At 48.7% G+C, this 21,808-nt stretch overlaps 1 protein-coding gene across 1 annotated transcript in view; it reads left to right on the top strand.

Moving 5' to 3' along the window:
* Positions 1-21,808, top strand: part of RERE (arginine-glutamic acid dipeptide repeats) — a 304,090-nt gene that overhangs the window by 246,553 nt on the left and 35,729 nt on the right. The window contains 1 exon segment of the mRNA XM_021095277.1: positions 1,608-1,688. Coding sequence (XP_020950936.1) covers positions 1,608-1,688 — 81 coding nt within the window.

Here is a 21,808-nt window from a genome sequence, read left to right as displayed (position 1 = left end):
GAGCCTCCAGGAATGGAGTAGGAGGTTGCAGATCGGTCTCGCAGGCCAAGTCTGGCTCTTGGCTGAATTTGCCCGGCTGGTCTCAAACACGGGGAGTGGGAGGGACTCTCCTCCCGGTGGGCAGGTGATTTATTGGCTGGGAAGCTTCCGCGGTGATTTAGTTGTGAAACGGCGCCCTGCGAGGTGCCGGCTAATGCCTGGGCCGGGCGGAGCGGCCGCCCACGATCCGGGGCCGGAAGGGACCGCGGGGGTCGTCCGGGCCAGCCCCCTACTTTGCTGCCCGGGGGCGGCGGGGGCGGCGGGCGTGCGCTGCTGACTCTGCCCTCGCTCGCAGTGGGAGGCCCGGAGACCGAGCGGCCTGGGACGGGCCCCGAGCGCCGGCTGGGCCCCCGCCCCCGCCCCGCGGGCGCCCTCTGCTCGCGCCCGCCGCCGTGGGAGGAAGTTTCCGTGCTCGGCCGCCCGGGCCGCCTCCCGCTGTTCGGAAGGAGGAACCCGAGGTACCGGCGCCGGGCTCCCGGGGGCTGGGGCCGCGGGGCCGCCGGGCGGCGGGGCGGGGGCCGGAGCCGGGCCGGCGGGCGGCGCGGCGATCCAGGCCGCCTTTTGCAGCCGCCCGCGGCCGCGCCGGGCTCTGCGCGCCGCTCGCGCCTCCTCCCCCGGCGGCGGCGGCGGCGGCGGTGGCGGCGGTGGCGGCCCCAGCCCCGCGCCCCCCGCGCCCCGCGCCGCGCGGCCCCGCCGCGGTCACACGCCGAGCCGCCCGGCTGCCGCCGCCACCGCCGCCGCCGCCGCCCTGCGCTTTGTGGAGCCCGAGCCCGAGCCGAACGACTGGCCGGCCTGCGCCCCGAGTGCGGCCCGCGGCGGCCCGGCGTACCTGTGGCTGCCGGGGTGGGCCGCGCGGGCCCCGGCTTCGGGCCCCGAGGTGGGGGCCGGGGGAACCGGGAGTGGCCCCGCCGCGGCGGGAGGGGCAGCCCGGGAGGAAGGGGACAAAGTGAAAGTCTGCGGAGCGTCACGGAAACGGGCTGGGGAGGGCGCGGGCGGAGGGAAGGGTGCTGCCGGCTCGTCTCCGCAGTCTCGCCTCGGAGGGGCTTTTAGTGACGGCGGAGCCGCAGGCCGGGCGCCCGGCTCCCGTGGGCTTCCGCGCGGCCCGTGCCTTCCGGGTGAATTCCGCCCCTTGACCAAGGGGCCATTAATCCTCTAGGGTGCCCTTCTGGAGAGAAGTCTCCAGGTTTGGTGCTGTTTGCTCCTACGGCTCGACACCCTGGGAAGCCTCGTTCTCAGATGGAAAACCAGCTGTGCGGTTTTCTTGAAACGCGGAGCGTATTCGTTGTTCATAACCTTCGGCGACCGATGCCCGGAGCGGAGGCACCGAGGGCACCGACTGCTTCTGCCTTCGGCGGCGGATGCTCTCCTCCCGAGCCTGGCTGGTGTGCGGGACGAGGGCCTGCCCGGGCGGGGGTCCCAGCTGCTGCGGAAATATTTCCCCAGCCTCTATTCCCCAGCTCAGACTTTTTCGTGGTTGTTATTCTGCTGATTGCAGATATCTTTGCTTTGCTGACATCCTGTTTTGTTTTTGGTTTTTACATCCCGTTTGTTGTGTCTTTTTATCACAGAAACGCTTCGTTAAGGGGCTCAGGCAGTACGGCAAGAACTTCTTCAGAATTAGAAAGGAGCTGCTTCCCAATAAGGAAACAGTAAGTACAATTGGACTTTATGTAACTTGATTTTTTTCCTCTTTGCTCCCGCTGCTTCTCGCCCTTGATCTTATGAAATGGTTTCCTTTAACCCTGCGTTGTGCTCAGACTCAGGCTGGCCTCTAGGATCCAACTCATTTTCCTTGCTTCACTTTTAGATTTTGCTCCTGATTCTAGATAGTGAAGTGACAGGTTATGCTTAGCCCACCCCCACTCCTCACCCCTAAGAGAGTGGATTTCTCGGCAGAAAAGTCTTTGGCAGCAGGGGGTTAATGGGAGGAGGGGAGTTGGGAGTGTTAGGGAGTTAGCATCTAATTTTAAATATGGTGGCTGAAATAGGAAGTATCATTTATCATTAGCTTGGATTTGGTTATTGACAAAAGTCATCAACAAACAGTGGAGCTAAGGGGTTTGCGCTCCAGTATAGTTTGAATTCTCTGGAGACTTTTTATTTAACGTTCTGAAGAGTAGTTTTAACTACTTTGCACTTTTCAGTAGACAGATACGCAAGGGTTCCTATGCATTGCTTAAAATAAGACTTTTAAAAATTGCTTTGGTATTTCTCAGAGCTGATTCTCAGCTCTGATGAAAGCTATTGCTAAACTTGGGTTTGCTAAGGAAACTTGGGGTGAAGTTATGTGATGAGAATGCTAGCAGGAGATTCATTCTGTCTTAGCTGAATTTACTGTAATTTCCTCCAGGTGGCATTGGAGGGGGGTGGGAGAGTCTCCTTGTGGCTGTAGGCCCAGGAATGGGGGCGCCTGGTGCTGGAGTAGGGTCAGCCGCTTAGCGGTGTCTGTGGCGGAAGTGGAAGTGTGCTTCAGGACCTGGGGGTGGGAGGCATGTGGCTGGACTCTGAGTTGCTTCCCCGATTCCCGTCTCTGAGAGGAGACCATCCAAGAAAAATACCCTTGATAAAACCTGGTGGCCCAATGTGGTTTTTGGTTTCCTAGTTGGGTATTATTTATTGATTTCCTCTTCTCCAATTTTGATTCTTCATTTAAAAAAAAAACCAAAAAACTGTTTCTGGATTGTTTTTGTGTACAGTATCTTATAAACAGACCTCATAATAGAGAAGAAAGATTCCAAGATTTCAGATACAGCCTCGTATAAATTGGTGGTTTGCATTAATTCATTATAATTAAACTTTTAATAGTTATTATACATCTAAATATGCTGAAATGAGTTCATTTTGATGATTTTTTTTTAAAAAGCTGTTTGTAGACATTAAACTGAAATACTTAACTTATTTTTTCGCTCTTTCCAGAACCAATTAGGAAGAGGTATTCAGTTATTTGAAGTAAAAACTAAAAAAGCCTTGGAGTTCCCATTGTGGAGCAGTGGTTAACGAATCCGACTAGGAACCCTGAGGTTGCGGGTTTAATCCCTGGCCTGGCTCAGTGGGTTAAGGATCCGGCGTTGCCATGAGCTGTGGTGTAGGTCCCAGACGCGGTTCGGGATCCTGCGTTGCGTTGCTGTGGCTCTGGCGTAGGCTGGCGGCTACAGCTCCGATTAGACCCCTCGCCTGGGAACCTCCATATGCCGCGGGAGTGGCCCTAGAAAAAGCAAAAATACAAAAATAAATAAATAAAGAAGCCTTTGCCCAAGTATAGGAATTTTGGTGAAAGTGAGAGAGATCTTTGAGTAGATTTGAGCTGACGTGAGGGCCAGAGAGCATCGCTTCTCAGTTCTGCTTTTCTTGCGCTCTCTCCCTGTGCTGGACTAAAAGTTGCAAACCATGAAGAATTTGATACAAGGTATCCCTCAACATTTAGTTTATCTTCTGTTTCAATAGCAAGATTAAGAGTGGACACCAATACCACTTGGAAATGCCAGACAATTTGCATTTTATCTCCCTTGTGGAAAGGGATTGGAATGACCTTTAACCTAAGTAGAGGTCTTAGCTGTTTCTCCTCTTGCTCTTGGTTGTACCTCATTCTTACTGATGGCGTCTGACTCCAGAAGTAGCTTTTTCTTTCCTGCAGAGTTCTCAGCAAGCCAGCCTTTTGCACAGGTTCTCTGGTCTCTAACGGACGCCTCTCTCCTGAGACCCTACCCCTTCACTTCTGCCCTCTCCTGTCTCCCAGCCACACAGCTCCCCTCCTGAGATTGTGGTAGGATAAATCTCAGTATTCCAGGCAGCTGGGAGAGGCACTCATATTTTCTTCGTTATCAACGTGGCAAAGCTAATCATTCACAACTCATAGGGAGGGGAGGGCAAAGGTTATTTTTCATTTTTGCTGCTGAAGCTGAGAAAATTTGCAGGTACTACTGTTCTTGGTTCAAAACTTCCTTGGTAGAAGTCTTCGTAGGGTCATGCCTTTTCTTTTAAATATAGCAAACCGTCTAATCTAGATACTTTCCACATTCTCTTCTATTTACCAGAATTATTAACTCATTTCTTTGCTATTCTCAACTGACGTGAAACTTCAGAAGGGTGTCAGCATCCAAAAGAACACGCCTGATTGGGCCTGGGCATCGGGTCAGCTGACCTCTGTTCTATTCTCGGCCTTACCAGCAACTATAGCACTTGCTGATCTCTCTTAACGGGACAGTCTGCTTTGAGCTGTTCCTTGGCAAGCTCAGGTGAAACCCTGACCAGGTCTGGGACGTTATTTTCTTGCGAGTAGTGTCTTTGCGTGAGAATTGTGTAGGGGTTGCTCTCTTTATCAGATGTTAGCGCATCTTTGGCTGTCGCTGTGCCTGAGACCAAAGGGATGGTTCTCGCCTCCTCTGCCACTTCCCTGCTATGGGCTCCTAAGCAGATTATTCATCCCCTCTGTCCTTTAATGTCATGTCTGTAAAATGGGCTGATCCTCCTACACCTTAGAATTCTTTTGAGACTCTCAGTGAGATAGCATCTATAAAAGAGGGCATGAAAAAAAGGGGGAGTTTCCGTCATGGTGCAGCGGAAACGAATCCGACTAGGAACCATGAGGTTTCGGGTTCAATCTTGCCTGGCTCAGTGGGTTAGGGATCCAGCGTTGCCACGTTGCGCTCTGGTGTAGGTCACAGCCGCAGCTCGGATCTGCCGTTGGTGTGGCGTAGGCCGGCAGTGGTAGGTGTGATTGGACCCTAGCTGGGAACCTCCATATATGCCTCGGGTGCGGCCCTAAATAGCAAAAAAAAAAAGGGGGGGGGGTGCGTGAAAACACTTGAAAATGATTGTCCTTCTTGTCTGCCCCCAATTCGATGTGAAGTAGCCAAGTGCTATGCAAAGTACAGAATTATTTCCCTCTTGTAAACATAGTGAGCCTATATAAAAAGAAATTGCCTGTGTTTCATTAATCTATCTTGCAGAAAACCCTTTAATTGAAAAGCAGAGCAGATGGAAAGGCACCCCCTGGTTTAAAGGATGTGATTCCTCTGTCCTGAAGCTGCGTTGAGGAGAATTCCATCCCTTCCAGCCCATTGCAGACGGCTTCCTGGTGGGCATGGACATGGACGGCTTGCCCAGCTCTTTTGGTTTCTGGTGTTTATTACTCAGAAGCTAAATCCGGCTTTTCTCTGAACACTGCTGCCCACTGAAGTGGGAATCGTGGCTGCGATTGTGGAAAACCAACTGTTTATAGAGGCTTAGTTGAGCGGGTATTACACGTTAACCTCATGGTACCCAAGAGAGTAACTGCAAGTCAGATTGTTCTGTGTCACAGTTGTGCAAGTATCCAGTAGTTGCTTCTCTTTCTTCCCATCCTCCCTTTCTCTGGAACTCATTCCCTCCTTCAATATGCTTATAAGGTGTAAGATTAATTAGTAGTAAAATATGGTACAGGTTTAATTAGTAGTGAAATACGGTACAGGAGTTCTGCCCAGCATCTCAGGCTCCCTTGGACCTGAAGCTCTTCTCTCTAAAGGCACTGCTTGGCCTAAGCCACACCTGAGTCTTGGGCCTTAGTACATTGGTGGAAATCGCAGTGAGCCCCCCACGGCTGAGCTTCTGAGAAAATGATGGGGAACAAGGCCTCTTGGGTTCTGCTTTAAGCACTGCGGTATAATCTTTGGATTGATGAATCATGACCTTTGAGGCTAAGGTAATGCCTAAAAAACCCCGACGGCCTGATAGAGTTGAACCTTAATTACCAGGAGGGGACTCCACATTAGAAATAATAAAAAGTCACAAGTGATCCAAAAATAATTTTTTCTTTGTTTTTACACCTGGAGAGTCATGAGGTGATTACCAGGCGCCAGGGACATATAGTATCTTCTTTCGTGCCAAGAAGATCTGTTGTTCGGGAGTTCCCGTCGTGGCGCAGTGGTGAACGAATCCGACTAGGAACCATAAGGTTGCAGGTTCGGTCCCTGCCCTTGCTCAGTGGGTTAACGATCCGGCGTTGCCGTGAGCTGTGGTGTAGGTTGCAGACGCGGCTCGGATCCCGCGTTGCTGTGGCTCTGGCGTAGGCCAGTGGCTACAGCTCCGATTCAACCCCTAGCCTGGGAACCTCCATATGCCGTGGGAGAGGCCCAAGAAATAGCAACAACAACAACAAAAAAGACAAAAGACAAAAAAAAAAAAAATCTGTTGTTCGAACCAAAAACTTTGTGTATTTGACACTTAGATGGTGATCCCTTGGGCCCTGGCCATCCTTTGTCCAAAGCTCTGTCTGCTATTACTTGGGCAGGTCCAGCCGGCACCACGTCATAAGACAGGGAACAGTTGCTTGTGGCCTGTCTCAGAAGCTGCTAACGTGGTGCCTGCCCACCTTGGTGGCTAAAACAGGTGTTGCAAGGGTCATTAGCCTCTGGAAGAAGGGGACAAGCAGTTGCCCTTCTCTCGCTCATCTCTTGGTTTGAGTGGTGAACGCCTAGCCTGAGGTAGATCACATTCACGTTGTTCCTGAACCCAGTTGCTGTGTATGAATATTTACTATGCCAGAAATTCATTTCACCCACTTCCCATTTTCAGAGCTAGCTAACCATTCCGTTTAGTTTAGTTTTAGAAAATTTTGTGTGCCACTGAGCTGTAGTGGTGAGATGTCTATAAGGAGAAGCGGGGTGCCACCCGTGTCCCGCAGGGAACTGGCGTGCAGCAGGGACCATGAGCCCTTTGCATGTCTGCTGTGTTCGCAGGGTGCGCCGAGGGCCCACGAAGTGAGCGCAGAGGCTGGGGGTTTCTGGAGGTCTGTTTGGAGGATGTGGTGTTTGAGCTTTGAAGGAAGGAGACGTTTTTAAACAGGCGGAGTTTGGGAGGATGGAGGAAAAGCGACTTTCCAGCTGTAGGAAATACCGTGGGCAAAGGCATGGAGACAGGAAATTGCAGAACGTGCCCAGCAAGTAGTGTGTTTGGAGGGAAGGCTGCCCGAGCTGATGCAGTGGAACGGAGGCCAAAATGATGGTTTGAGATGAGACTTGGGGCACTGTGCACTCTCTCCAAAGAGTGTGTTTGGGGATCCCTTGAAGGCTTGGAGAAGAGAGGTGAGTGCCTGGGAGCAGAGCCTTCTGGAGCACTGAGCTGAGCACCAGCGAGGAGGGTCTGAGGAACCCTGCCTTGTCGCCTCGTCGTGGGACTGCACGTGCGCAGCCACCAGTGACTTAGGAAATGGAAGGCTCTTATCTTGATTTTCTCTCTTGAAAACATATCACTGTTTCTTTGTTTCTGAATGGGACCAAGGGGCAGCTGTTTTTGAGGTTCTGAGTTTTTTTTAAACCTTGGGTGATAGGAGGAAGAGTATTGGCGATTTAATATTTTTTAATCAGAGAAATAACATGGAAATCAGCCACCTTTCTAAGCCACGTTTCCAGGAAGGAGTTCTCTTAAATTATGTGCAGAACTACTGATTATTAATTGGTCTTTTCTTCAGGCAAACTATCTTTTGTATCGAGCATGTTCCCCCAGCGGAGAATAACCACCATCGGGAAAGAGCTTTAAAACCGAGTGATCAGGACTGTGTTAATATTAAGAAGTTAAAAATGACTCCTGCGTTTTCATACCAGCGTTCAGCATGAAGTTTTATTTAACTTGAGGTTATAACCTTAGATAAACAATTTTCTAGCCTCATTAATGCTTAATCTGATGTTGCATAACAAAGTGTGGGCTTCCTGAATAGGTTGATACGATTGAGGACACAAAAGTCTTGCAGCTACAGAGGGATAATTGGTTTTAAGCCGGAGACCTCCACTGCAGATGCAGAGAGAGTATCCTCCCCGCTCCCGGTGTGGTCCTCAGGCCGGGATTATCCTCCTCACCTGGAGCTGGTTCTAACTGCATCCTCTCAGCCACCCGGGCCTTCCAGTGGAAGCAGAATCTGCATTTTAATAGGCTTCCCCCAGGTGCTTGGAATGCTGAGTAAAGTTGAGGAAGTGCTGCTGTTTACGGCAATGAAGACTTGGAGGAGCTAATCCTCTGTGTCACATTCATTATTAAAATCATGTTGTTTTCATTCTGTTAAAGTTGTAAATTGTTTCCCTATTAAGTCGGGCTTGATTTTGTTTTTGAAAGGCTGACAGAGTATGCCAAACCCATGGCAGAGTCTCTGGGCTTATTTCCTTATCAGTGATAGCATTTCCTCAGACAGCTTCCCTTTTTCCATCTCCTGTTTTCTCCTAGAAACACAGTTATAACCCCTGTCACATTTCATCCAAAACTGCTGTCCTCCTCTTTCTCTTTGGACGTGCACTCATCGTGTGCGAGCTAGGCTAGGCTAGGCTGCGAATAGAAAACTTTGGTTTGAAAGGATGACCCTCTCTTATTAAATTGAAGTTTATGTATTTAATACGACAGTGTTTTTAGATATTTCTTTCCCTGGAGCCTCTGGGTGTGAGGAAGAAATAGGAATCTTTTGAGAGGTTGGCAAGGAGTGGGTACAAGGACTGACGTGTGCCATACCTTTTCTCTTAATAACTTGCCCGCTAGTGGATGCAGATAGAGGTGGAATTTTCCATTCAAGGCAGAAGTGATTACCGACAGAAAGAGGCGCTGCGTGTTGGCAGCAAGTACGTGATCCTATAGTTGTTGCCATTAAAACGCAGCAGAGCCTTGAATCTATTCGTTTTGATAGTCTAAACCGTAGATGTTTGCCTGGGCAGTGGTCCAGTTTTGACTAGGCTGATCCAAGAGAGATGCCCTTGTCTACATGGAGCAGTTGGGAAATTTGCATATAAGAAACTTTTTGCTGCTGCTGCCATGGGGGGGGGGGTCTTTAAAAATTAGATGACTTTAAAATCTGTAGTTATTCATTTATTTGTATAGTAATTGTTTTTAGGGGTGGTTTTTTTTTTTTTTTTGGAATCAGTTTTATGTGGCATCAGCTTAAACAAATTTTATTGCAACTTCCAAAGAAGGAGGTGATGTTTTGAACCAAGGGCCTTGGGCATTTGCTGTTGTCAGGGTGAACCTTGTAGGCCCGTCCTTGCGCTTACCCGGCGGGTTAGGAATGGTGGGAACAGCACGCGTGTGCTTCGATTAGATGCAGTGTATACCCGGGGAAACTGCGCTCTGGTGAAAGATGCCTTGGACTTCTGGAGTGTTGGCTAAACACGGGCTGCTTGTGAGGCCCAGTTATTTATTTGCTGTTGCTATTTGCTAACCTGCATTTCTTAGGATGTGTTTGCATCTTGGTTACCTGGTGACTTTAAGAGGGAGACATTTATGACTTTGAAGCCTAAATAGACTCCCTAATTTTATTAGCTAGGAAAGCAAAGGGCAGGTTCCCAGTGATCTTGAAGAAGACTTTTAAGTCACGATGACCGCGGTTGTCGCAGTGCTTTTATCCTCTTGGAGCTTGTATTTTATATCATAAGTAGATTTTTCCCCCCTTTTCTCTTTTTTTGCTTTTTAGGGCCATACCCTTGGCATATGGGAGGTTCCCAGGCTAGGGGTCCAGTCGGAGCTACAGCTGTCAGCCTACACCACAGCCACAGCAACACCAGACCCTTAACCCGCTGAGGCCAGGGATCGAACCCACATCCTCATGGATACTAGTTGGATTTGTTACTGCTGAGCCACAATGGGAGTTCCATAAGTGGATTTTTTTTTTTTTTTTTTTTTTAGCCTTAATGAGATCTGTGTACCCATCCTAACTTTGAAAATCCAGTTTGCTGATGTTTTAAAAAATAAGTCTAATCTGTTAGAAACTGATAATTAAAAATAAATTTTAGGAAGTTCTCATGTGGCACAGTCTGTTAAGGATCAAGTGTTGCTAAAGCTGTGGCTCAGGTTGCAGCTGCGGCATGGGTTCAATCCCCAACCTGGGAACTTCCACATGCTACGGTGAGTGCAGCCAAAAAAACCCCCAAAAATAAAATTTTAAATGTGCTTGAAACCATAACGCTTGGGTAACTGGTTCATTTTTATCTTACTTGAAGTTATGTTCTGGTATAATAACTTAGGAAAATAGAGTAAAAATTAATGGCACTCTTTTGAAAAGGGAGGCAAAAAGGGCGTCTGCCCACCCGGAGCTCACAGGCTGGCGGAGAGGCCGACGGGCCTTGCATTCTTCTCTGGCAGCAGCCCGAGGGGCCGAGGGGCCGTCACCGAGCCTCTCCAGGGCTCAATCGGGGGGCCCTTCTCGGGGTGCACACATCTGGGAAAAGCCACACGCGCCTTTTTCTCTCTGGAATGGTGGCCATCCCATAAAGAGCCCGACTCCTCCCAGCAGAGCTGTTTTGTTCTGCTTTAAAAATGAGTATTCCTTTTATTTCAGTCTTGGACTGAAGACTCTGCTTCCCCTTTTCTCCCATGCGTTTCTGTTCCGCACGTAGACACGCATCTCTGTGTCTGCAGATCGAAGGTAAGGCCTCCTGAGCAGAAACCTCATTTTAATACCTCTTTGCGTCACCCTGGGGACCCTGCAAAGGCCCTTACTTAGTGTTGGTGTAAACGAAGTGTGCGTGTGTGTTCACACACGTGAATGATGGCATCGAAGCGCGTCGTGTGTGTCTACACCTTAAAGGTACAACTCCGCCGTGTTTTTTAAGGAAAAGTTTTCCTCATCTCTTGCTCTTTGTGTTGGCTTTTGTGATCTGCCTCGATGCTGTTTAAAAGACCAGCCAACACCCAGACACCCCAGGCCTTCGACTGTAAAGTGGGCAGCATCCTCGTTAACTCTGATGGCCCCCGGGTAGTGACTCGGGGCCCCTCTGCACGTTGGACTTCCCTGTTCTGTTTGTCATGGGCAGTAAATCCACTCTGCTGTTTGCCCAGCGGTTCTGTTTTCTAGATTATTTATAAGATTGAAACCCATTGTTTATTTTTCTCAGCAGGTTTATTGAGCGAGTCAAGAATAAAATATTGTCTTAAGCAGTAGAGTAAGCCATTAGCCAATTGCAGCTTGGCTTCAAAAGGATCGCTGGAGAGCCCCTCCCTCCCTCTCCCTCCCTCCCTCTCTCTCCTCCCGCCCCCCCCCCCCCCGGAGGTGGGAGCCAAGGGAGGTGGAGGATGTTCGGTGCTGCCAGATTTTTGCAGTTTTGCAAGGTTCCTGAGACTGTTTATGGTTTGGTATTTTTTTTCCCCCCTTTAGTCAGTTAGTGAGTCACCGTCATATGCTATTTTATTATCTTGAAAACAGACTGGAATTTTTATCCTGTGTCTTTGCCGTGTGAGGGAAGCCCCACTGAGGATGTTCTGAACAATATTAAGTACACACTTTTTCCTCTGGTGTTTTTCTGTGTGTTTTCAGCTGCAGCCGTTGTCTCCTGCTCCCATGTGCAGGAGTTGGACTTTTCTGACTTTGGCAAAAAGCGTTGACTTCCGTCCACGTCTCTGAGTAGCTCAGAGGGCTGGAAGCAGCGTAGTAGGTCCACGCCTCCAGGTTTGGGGATGCCTGCTGGAGGCATGCCTCCCGAGGCCGGAGCTGGGTGTCTTTCCCACAGACGCTCTGCTTTGGAAAAATGCGTTAATGAGGCTCGTGGAATTGGGTCAGAGGTGTGTGGCCTCAGGTGGTCAAGGGAGGGTTTTGCTGTTGGAGGGAGAGTCTGGCATTCGTGGAATTACTGAATTCTGAAGCAAATGGCCTGGTGAATCTGTGTGCACAGCCAGCGGCGGAGTAAAGGAGGCAGCGAGGGAGCTGGGCAGCCCCGCAGGCTTTCTGAAGACTGTGGGACACAAAGCAAAACAAAACTTCTTAAACAAACATCTACGTTTACTCTGTCCTCTGGACTGAATTTCCTTGTCAAAGCTTGAAGCCCTTGTCCCGATGTAAAGCCCTCAGATGCCTCAGGGGACGAGTCCTCGGGTTTCTGTCTCCTCCTCTGGCCACCGGAGGTTTAGGCAGGGTGACCCCCGCGGGTAAAGGCAGGCGCTCTGTGTTCGTACTGGAGTGTGCCAGTTCAAGGTGAGAGTGTGTCCCCGTCTGTCCGGTGTATTTGACGCGGACTCAAGCACACTGCTTTCTTTTGCATGTATTCTGTTCTGAGACATTTTCCCAGGTCATTGTATTGCTGGAAGTAGTTTTGCAAATCAGTGACTTCCGTGTGGATGAACACAGTGGGTGGTTTATTTCTCAGGCCAGCTCATCAACACGCACTTGGAGCTGAGTGTTCTGAGAGGGTACAGGATGGGGTTCTGCTCCCTCGGGGTCACTCCGAGTAGGGGTTGGCGTGAGCCGAGGCGCCAGACTGTGTGGTATGGACAGTAAGTGGCCCTGGGAGTCGGAGGAGCCGAGGTTGAGGCTGAAGGAATTGGGCCCCCCCTGGAAGATGTGCTCTCGGGGCTGAAGCTGCTTGACGTATAGGTTTTTAAAATGTTAGGACTTGTTTGCGGTGCCTGGCCAGAAAAAGTCCTTGAAGTATCCTTGTCTACTGAATTTTCCAAACACCCAGGTCCCTCTGCAGCTGTCCTACAGAATGGTGGCTCTGCTGTTCCTGAGAATTTGGTGACGCTGAACCCATTACATCGGACCACGTGGTTTTGGACACTTCTGTTGTTTGAAATGCCTTCCTTTTATTGAGCCGCCATCACCCTAGTCATGTCCCTTGACAACAGAGAGAATTATTGCCACGACCCACCCTCTCGGGCTCTTCTCACAGCTCAGGGCAGCCAGCACATCCCCTGCTGGGCTCTGGCTCCAGGCTGTCCTCACGCGCCTCTGCCCCGCACTGTCACCCCAGGTGAGCTCCAGATGGGCCTGAGCAAAGATGTCCACGCCCACTACAGCACAGTCCTGCATCGGACAGCAGAAACCAAGAGCTTTAGTCATGGCCCCGGACCCTCCCCAGGCCTCTCACTCTCCTTCCAGGAGGGGGAGGGGGACTGACCCCAAGAGTGTGCTTCAGGGCAGAGCCACTCCTTCCGGTTGGTAGAGAGGGGACCCCAACAGTGTGCTTCATGGCGAGCACGTCTGACCCAAGGGTGGCAGCTCCACTTTTCTGCCTCTGGCCTCACCTGTTGTGCTCAAGGAATCCAGTCTGGGTAGGAAGCCCAGCGGTTCACTGTCCTACCGCTGCTGCCTCACCCAAGGGCAAGGCCTCACCACCACTGTCTTGGGTAAACACAGGTTCCCTAGACTGTTCCCTGTTCTCAGAGGCTGTACTCCCTCTGCAGATTTGGAGATGGCTGACGTTTCCTTAAGACATACACCGCTTGAAGTGGAAGATAACACGACCCATTTCTCCAGGTCCTCTGCTGTGTATGCCGCACAACAAGAACGGCAGTGCCTCTCCTGACTGGGGGGAAATTGTCTCAGTTCCTTGCAGAGATGGCCAGCAGTGGGGCTGATAGAAATCCCTCTCGGGCCCCCTTCCTCTACCTCGCATCCCACCCCTAAAATAGTACCAGACCGTGTAACTTGTTGGGGGCACCCCCAGACCAAGCACTTCTCTGTTTGACTTTTGTTCACTTCTTGTTTTCTTTCACTGCCACCCCCTGCCCCCAGCCCAGCCCCACCTTCCCCCCAGCACTCTCGCAGGAGTCATTTTTTATAGCACACATAACCTTTAAACCGAAAGTGCATTGCTGATAACAAAATGAATGTCTTTTCTGCTTTTATTTTGAAAAGTCCTCCCCGTTGTTTAAAGTGGAGGACATTCGTGCTGAAAGCCTGTTGAAGGAGGCGCTAGCGCATCCCAGAGGGACTTTTGATTTATTTCCTTAACTCTGCCCTCCTTTCTCTGTGGTTCAAAGACCTTTAATGATCTGTGAAGCTCTGAGACTTCAGTGCAAAACAGTAGTTGCTTTAAGAACCCCTCCCACTGGATAAAAGGCCTGCTGGTTTCCACACGCTGGGTTTTTGACTCCCTGAAAGGCTGCCCTCTCACAGATTTTGGTTCTGCAGCATGATATGCTGGACTGGGGCCTTGATAATGCTTTTGTGAAATATGTTTTCTCCTTCTCTCCCTCTTTGAAAAGTTGTAATGAAAATTCCGGGCTCCTGGCCAGCCTGTGGGATGTGATACAGTAGAAATGTTTCTGGTGCCCTTTGCTACTCTTCCGCTCTTTTTTTTTTTTTTTTTTGCTTTTGAGGGCCACACCCATAGCATATGGAGGTTCCCAGGCTAGGGGTCCCAGGCTGCCGGCCTACACCACAGCCACAGCAACGACAGATCCAAGCCACATCTGTGACCTAAACCACAGCTCATGGCAACACCGGATCCTTAATCCACTGAGCGAGGCCAGGGATCAAACCCACAACCTCATGGTTCCTAGTCGGATGCAGATCTGCTGCGCCACAGTGGGAACTCCTGTTACTCTTAAGCTTTGATTAGGTTTATTTCCCATAAGCTTAATTTCGCTCCCCAGCCCCCCCCCCCCTTTTTATGGCTGAGAAGGTTAACTAAGCCAAGGTTAGTAAGCATTTTGTTGTGTAAGTTGCCACAACCTTAGCAGAGTCACCAGGCCAGGCTTTTATGGCAGAAAGAAGTGGCAGGGGGGACAACTTTTCTCTCCATGTTTGCTTCTTTCTTCTGAGACTGCCTTCTTCTTTTAAGGCTGGCCTTTGAGAGGCGAGCTCTGTCGGTTCCCCCATTTCTTCTACTCAAGGTGTTTCAGGAAACCACTGTTCAGCTTGTCTTGAGATTGTGTTCGTTAAGTTAAAAGTCACTAAGTTAAAAGTCACGCTAGACCTGTCTCTTTGGGGTTTCTGCCAGGTGGAGGGAGGAGGCCCCCACAGCAGCAGGCTGCAGTGACACTCCTTTGATCCTGCTTGTGGTTCTCCATTTCAAAAGAAAGCAGTGGTTGCAGCTTTAGTCCTCCTTTGACTTTGTATTTATAGCTCTTTTCATCCTTACAAATGAGAGCACTTTACAGATGCCATTGCATTGGTTCCCCAGGCCTGGGGGAGGGCCGGCCCTGTCGCTGCACAGGGAAAGGAACTGGGTGCAGGTCGGGCCATGGGGGCCGCGCAGGCACTGACACAGGTTGGGAGCAGCGGGGCGAGAAGGGGAGAGCTTCTGTGGTGTGAGGGCTTGCCTTTGGGGCCACGTAGGCTTTTTACAGGAGGAAAGTGAGATTTTCTGATCATAGAAAAGCTTTATTCCCAGCAGGATTCCTTGGCCAACCTAGAGTGCCGAAGTATGGGGAGGTGTAATCCCTTTGTGTCCTGGAGCTGTGGACACACAGGCTCCCTGCTGAGCTAGCCCAGGGCCCTGTGATTGGAACTGCTGTTGGATCCCTGGCCCAGAATCTCCCCAGTGTCTTTGTCTTGGGGAAACGGTGGCCCTGCTTGCTCCTGGGTTTGGTCCTTGGAGCCTGTCACGCAAGAAGACAGAGTTTTGTCCTGGGCGGCACAGCTTCATCTTTTCTAGGCTCTGTGCTAAAACTGGCAATTCACTGGGCAGACCTGGCTGCTGAGGGAGCCTGCGCTGAGCTACGTCGGCCTCCCCCGGATGCTGCAGACAGCAGCACCATAAACCTTCATTGATGGAACAGTTCTAACCAGCCTTACTCTTGCCCCATTTTGATGAAGTCAACTTTCGAGGCCTAGGTTTTGTCTTTAAATTTCTCTCTGTATGGAGTTCCTGTCCTGGCTCAGCAGTTAACAAACCCGACCAGTATCCATGAGGATGCTGAGGATGCAGGTTTAATCCCTGGCCTCGCTCAGTGGGTTAAGGATCTGTGGTGTAGATCGCAGACGCGGCTCGGATCCCATGTTGCTGTGGCTGTGGTGTAGGCTGGTGGCTACAGCTCTCATCGACTCCTAGCCTGGGAACTTCATATGCCATGGGTGTGGCCCTAAAAAGACCAAAAAAAAAAAAAAACCACTTTTTAGCTTGAATTAATTTCAAACTTAAAGAAAAATTGCAAGAAAAGAAAAATTGCAAGAGTAATATAAAGAATTCCCATATATCCTTTACCCAGATTCCTCAGAGATTAACATTTTATTACATTGCTTTCAACTCTCCCCTTTTTAATCCTCCCTTTAAAAACTTCTGTGGGTTTTCTTCCCTCTGAAGTGTTGGAGGGTAGGTAGGTTGTGGACCTGTTGTCCCCTCCCCCAAAATGCCTTATAGCCCCTCGGGGGTTGTGAACGCTGTTGTGTAGGTCTACTTCTTTTAAGAATACTTGTCTGGTTGGCTCACCTAGAACCCTACTGCTGCTGTAAAAATCTTAGTACACCTAAGTTTATGTTTTGTAAGTGTGTTTTTAGTGGTTTTTCCACTTGAAAACAGAGGAAAATATACAGGAGACAGTTACGCTCATCAAGAGACGACTACTAGTTAACATCCTGGTCTCTGTTCCTCAGACTGTTTCTAGGCGTATATCAGTAAATATTTTAAACAGAGGCCTCATTCTGTTCTATAACCTTTTAAAACTTAACTGTGGTCTTTTACATTAGACATATGTCTACATCATCGTTTTTTGATAGCTGTTATTTTTAAAAGAGGCCATGATATTTTTTAACCAATTTCTAATTTTGAACATTCATTTCCAGTTTCTTGAGGGGTTTGGTTTTTCTCACTGCGAAGTTTTTTCCTTGATGCTTTGTCTTTTTTGGGAGTCTGGTCCATTAAATCTCCTTAAAATACATTCCTAGTGTATTTTACTTATAAAGGCTGTTGATTTCAAAGACCGTGCATGTTTTCAAGGCCTTCAGGGCGCAGAGCCAACTGTCCTCCAGAGAGAATGAATGAGGTTACACCGCTGCAGGTTCCCCACCAGCTCTGGACCATCAGCGATTGTTCTGAGCCGATCTGGAACGCATCCTGCACATCCTCTTGTTCCGGAAAAGCTTTAAACTGCTTGGAACAGCACTTCCCCGAAACAAAATAAAAATAAAAGTCTGACACCTAGTCATTGGCGGGTTTATCCGGAAGCAGATGAGGGGTATAGGAACACGGGGCGCCTCTCCGCTGGCCCGGCAGTCTTTGGGTGACCGATCAGAGCTGATTGGCGTCCCCCAGGAGAGTGAGGGGAGTGAGGGGTCCCGCCTCAGGGACAGCGCTCAGAACCTGCCTTGTGTGTCCTCAGCTAGAGCAGCCCCCTGCCTTCTAACTTGCCCTCATGGGTAAACCGGGTGGGTTGTTAAACCTGGTTTGTTGTAACTGTGGTTCAGGGTTACCTGTGAACTCCTCCTCCTCTCCTCACTCCCAGGGGTGGAGTCAGGAGTGGTTTATTTTCATTAGCGAAGTGACACAGTCTAATCTGCAGTGACTCTCACTACTGGTCATCTCAGTCCAGAGTCTCTGGGACTCTCGGGTTAATGGTCAGGCTTTGATTTGTCTCATCTCCTCGAATCTGAATTAAAGGTCTGTCTGGTTCATGGAAATGTGATTATGTAGAGATTAAGACTAGTAAGTGCATTTAAAATCTTAAATACAGAAATTAAAAGTTAATTTACTAACAACCTAGAACGCTTAGAAATAGAAAGGCTGAGTATTTTACTTAAAAAACTAGATAAAGAGCAACAACCAAAGCAAGTAATTTTTTAAGGGATAAAAGTAGATATCAATGAAAAATGAGAGCAAAATGAGATGATCTTTGAAAATAGCAGAAAAATAGAGCAAGACGGATCCTGAAAAAGGAGAGGTGGCCAAGTAAAGAGTATTGGAGGCAAATACATCGCGACGCCAGCCAGCCCGGGAGGTAAAGCACAGCAGCAAACATAGAGCTACTGTACCGAGTTTTATGATGGGATATTTTAGAAGGGAGACCAAAAAATTACCAAAACCAACTCAAGAGAAAAACTCCAAACAGGTTAATAATCATTAAAGAAATGGAGTCAGTGGCTTAAGCACCCCTTTTGCAGCACTAGCTTCAAGAGAGTTTTATAGAAGAATTACACCAAATATATGTTTTTTAATTTTTAATTTTTTTTCTTTCTTTGGCTGCATCTGCAGCATACGGAAGTTCCTGGGCCAGGGGTCGAATTGGAGCTGCAGCTGAGGCCTACACCACAGCCACAGCAACACCAGATCTAAGCCACATCTGTGACCTACACCACAGCTTGCAGCAATACCAGATCCTTAACCTACTTAGCAAGGCCAGGGATCCAACCCGCATCCTCAAGGAGACTATGAGGGGTTTTTAGCTCACTGAGCCACAATGGGAGCTCTTCCAAGTATTTTTTAATGAATTGTACCAAATATTTAATTAACAAATACATCTTATATAAACTTTTTCAGAGGCTAAGGAAAGAAAGCTTGCTCTCCAGTTTACTTTCAAAGGTCGGTTTGCCCTTGATACCAAAACCATATAAGGATAATCTAAGAAGGGAAACTGGTGGGTGCTTGGTGCTTTATAGTGAGGTGGCAGGTGCAGAAGGGCAGGCAGTGGAGCCAGGCCCCTCATCACCACTCTTTCCCAGCCACATGCTGGCTGACACCTGGCCTGCTGGAGACCTGGATGCCCCGCCCTGTCTGTGGGCACCGTGCTTTTTTGGCCTTCACGCCTTTGTCGTGGTCCCTCCCCAGACTCCCTTTCCTGGAAGACGGCCCTGGCAGTACTGGCACAGGTGTTGCCACCCAGAATGCCCCCATTGAGTAGACACTTTGAGGCAGGCAGGAGGCTCTGCCTAATATGTATTTATTTATTTGTGAATAAACTTTGTGCTGGTGTCAAAAAATAAAAAGTAAATAATAAGGGAAATTGTAGGCCAGTCTCTCACTTCACTAGCAAAAACATAAAATGTTCCAAGTGAAGAATTAGCAGATCTGAACTGAGCAGTGTGGAGAGAGAACTGTGTGGTACCAGGGAGGGCTTGTCCCAGGAATGCAAGGCTGGTTTCACACCAGTGTTCCAGTTACCTGCTGCCGTGTGACGTACCACCCCTAAAACAACCGTCTACACATGGATCCCATGGTTCGGCAGTTTTAAATGGGCACCGCCAGGGTGGTGTGTCTTTTTGCTCTGTGACTTTTGAGCCTTCAGCCGGGAAGACAAGTGGCGGGAGGTGACAACAGCGGCTGTTATACTTATACTTATACTTATACTTATACTTATACTTATACTTGTGGCCCCTGGCTGGGGTGATCGGGAGTCCCCGTGCCTTGCTGTGACATTTGGCCTGGGCTTCTCACAGCCCCGGGGGGCTAGCTCTCCCACGAAAAGCTGGGCAGAAGCTGCACGCTTCAGATCATGGAGCATCTGCTGCATTGTATTGGTTACAAACAAGTTACTGAGGCCTCACATTTAAGGGAAGGGAAATTAGACTCTGCCTTTTGATGGAGGAGTGACAGGTCACCGTGAAGAAGAGTATGTGAGATGGAGAAACAGCTAAGTAGTGGCATAAGAAGCAGTAAAACGTCACCCTCTTCAAAACAACACGGCTCAGCCCGTAGGCGCAGCTGGGCCTGAGCAACGAGGGTGTTAGGACAGCGACCCCCTGCGCAGCTGAAAATTTTCACGTCACTTCCGTCGGCCCTCCGAAGGCTTGGTGCTCCCCACCTGCAGATGGACCACCCTCAGCTGCTGTAGTACTGTAATGCTTACCGTGGGGAGAAAATCCACTCTCCACACATTTCAAACATGTTGTTCCAAGGTCAGCTGTGGTAGGAAATCTTAATCTGAAAAGGAGTACCTACCAAAACCCTGTATTAAACATCATATTTAAAGGTGAAACTTTTAGAGGTACTTAATTTAAAATAAAGATGCCGTCATCACTAAAAAGAGATAAGACCGTGTACTCAGGTTTCTATAGAAGGTAATCAGACAAAGACATGTAAGACACAAGGAGTGGAATGGAAGAGGCCCAACTGATTTGAAACTGGGACGTTTTACTACAGAGAAAAAGTGGGCTTTGTAGAACACACGAGGACAGAGGAAACCTGCTGTGGTTGAAAGACCGAAGATCGCTGTGCTCCTGCGGGGTAACCATAACCAGGTAGGAAATGCAATGGAGTGAAAATATCAGTAAGCTGAGTGTGGGAGGGAAGAAAAAATAAAACCCAACCCAACTGAAAAACAGACCGAAGACCCCAATGGACATTTCCCCAAAGAAGACACACCCATGACCAGGAAGCACATGAAGAGATGCTTACCGCTGCTAACCAGTAGAGACGTGCCAAGTAAAACTGCGCTGGTCAGAATGGCCGTCGTCAAAAAGTCTGCCAGTGGTAAAAGCTGGAGAGGGTCTGGGGAAAAAGGAAACCTCGTCCACTGTTGGTAGGAATGTAAATTGGTGTAGCCTCTGTGGAAGGTCGTATGGAGAGTCCTTGAACAACTAAAAATAGAATTACTGTTTGACCGGGAGCTCCACTCCTGGGCCTCTGTCTGGAAAAGAAAACTCTAATTTGAAAAGATCCATGCACCCCAGTGTTCATAGTAACTTGTTACTCACAGTAGCTAAGACATGAAAGCAGCCGAAATGTCCGTTGACAGACGAATGGATAAAGAAGTTATGGCCTGTAGCTACAATGGAATACTACTCAACCGTAAAAAAAGAATGAAATCATACAGCAATGTGGATGGGTCTAGAGATTATCATACTAAGTGAATTAAGTCACACAAAAGACAAATGTCATGTATCATTTATATGTGGAATCTAAAGTGACACAAAAGAACGGATTTTACCAAACAGAAATAGACTCACAGACACAGAGAAGAGATTTATGATCACCAAAGGGGAAAGGCAGGTAGGGATTAAGAATTTAGTATTAACAGATAACACACTACTGTATGTTAAAGAGACAACAAGGACTTCCTGAGTTCAATATCTTACAATCAACTGTAATGGAAAAGAATCTGGGAATATGTATGTTCTCTATATATATAATTATATATATACGCATACACATAGTTAAATATAACGGAATCCCCTTGCTGTACACCTCAAACATTGTAAATCAAAAAAACAAGTTTTTTAAAAAGAGGAAAGAAAAATATTGCTCCTAGTAGCAATAGAAACTAAAAAAAAGTGTAACAATTTAGGTGCGAGGCCTTTTTTTTTAAAGACATGTTAAAACACATAAATAAAAAAGACTTAAAAGGGGGGCCTGAATAAATGGAGCGATGATGTGGCCATGTTGACCTGTAAAAATACTCAGCATTATAAAGAGATCTTTACTTTCATTACTTTATAAATTCAGTGTCATCTCCATAAGAATCTCAAAAGTTTTTTTATGGAACTAGCAAACTGATGTATGGGGGAAAATAAAGGCTTGAAAATAGCAAGAACCTTCGGAAAAACTGAGATAGGCTTTGCCTTGTAAGATAAGATAAAGCTAGAGTAATTGAGACTGTGGTACTGATGCAGAGAGGGGCCGATAGAACAGAGGCAGCCCTGTGGTGGTGTCAGTGGGCAGTGGGGTCAGATCGTAGCTGCCCTTCGATGCGGGGAGTGTGGTGAGTCAGCAGCACTCAGCCAAGGCCCGTCAGGTTGTGCCCAAGTCGGCTTTCCCAGCCTGTCTCGCTGTTTTCACTGTGCGTGTGCAGCTCTAGCCAAACACCAAGCCTCCCATCCTTAGTTTCTTCCTGGGCTGGCTGTCCTGCCTAGAAGGCCTGCCCCTCCCTTCCTCCAGGTGGAAAACCCTGTTTGTTTGTTTGTTTGTTTGTTTTGCTTTTTAGGGCCACACCTGCAGCATCTGGAAGTTCCCAGGCTAGGGGTCGAATCAGAGCTGCAGCTGCCAGCCTACACCGCAGCCACAGCCACAAGCACTCGGGATCGGAGCTGCATCTGCGACCTACACCACAGTTCTCTGCAACACCGGATCTTTAACCTGCTGAGCCAGGCCAGGGTTTGAACCTGCAACCTCATGGTTCCTAGTCTGATTCTTTTCTGCTGTGCCATGAAGGAATGCCCCCAAAAAACTGCTAT

This window comes from Sus scrofa, chromosome 6, assembly GCF_000003025.6.
Source record: "Sus scrofa isolate TJ Tabasco breed Duroc chromosome 6, Sscrofa11.1, whole genome shotgun sequence".
In the NCBI taxonomy this organism is placed as follows: Eukaryota; Metazoa; Chordata; class Mammalia; order Artiodactyla; family Suidae; genus Sus; species Sus scrofa.
The sequence above is the reverse complement of the archived record's forward strand: the minus strand, read 5'-3'. Positions and strand labels throughout refer to the sequence as shown.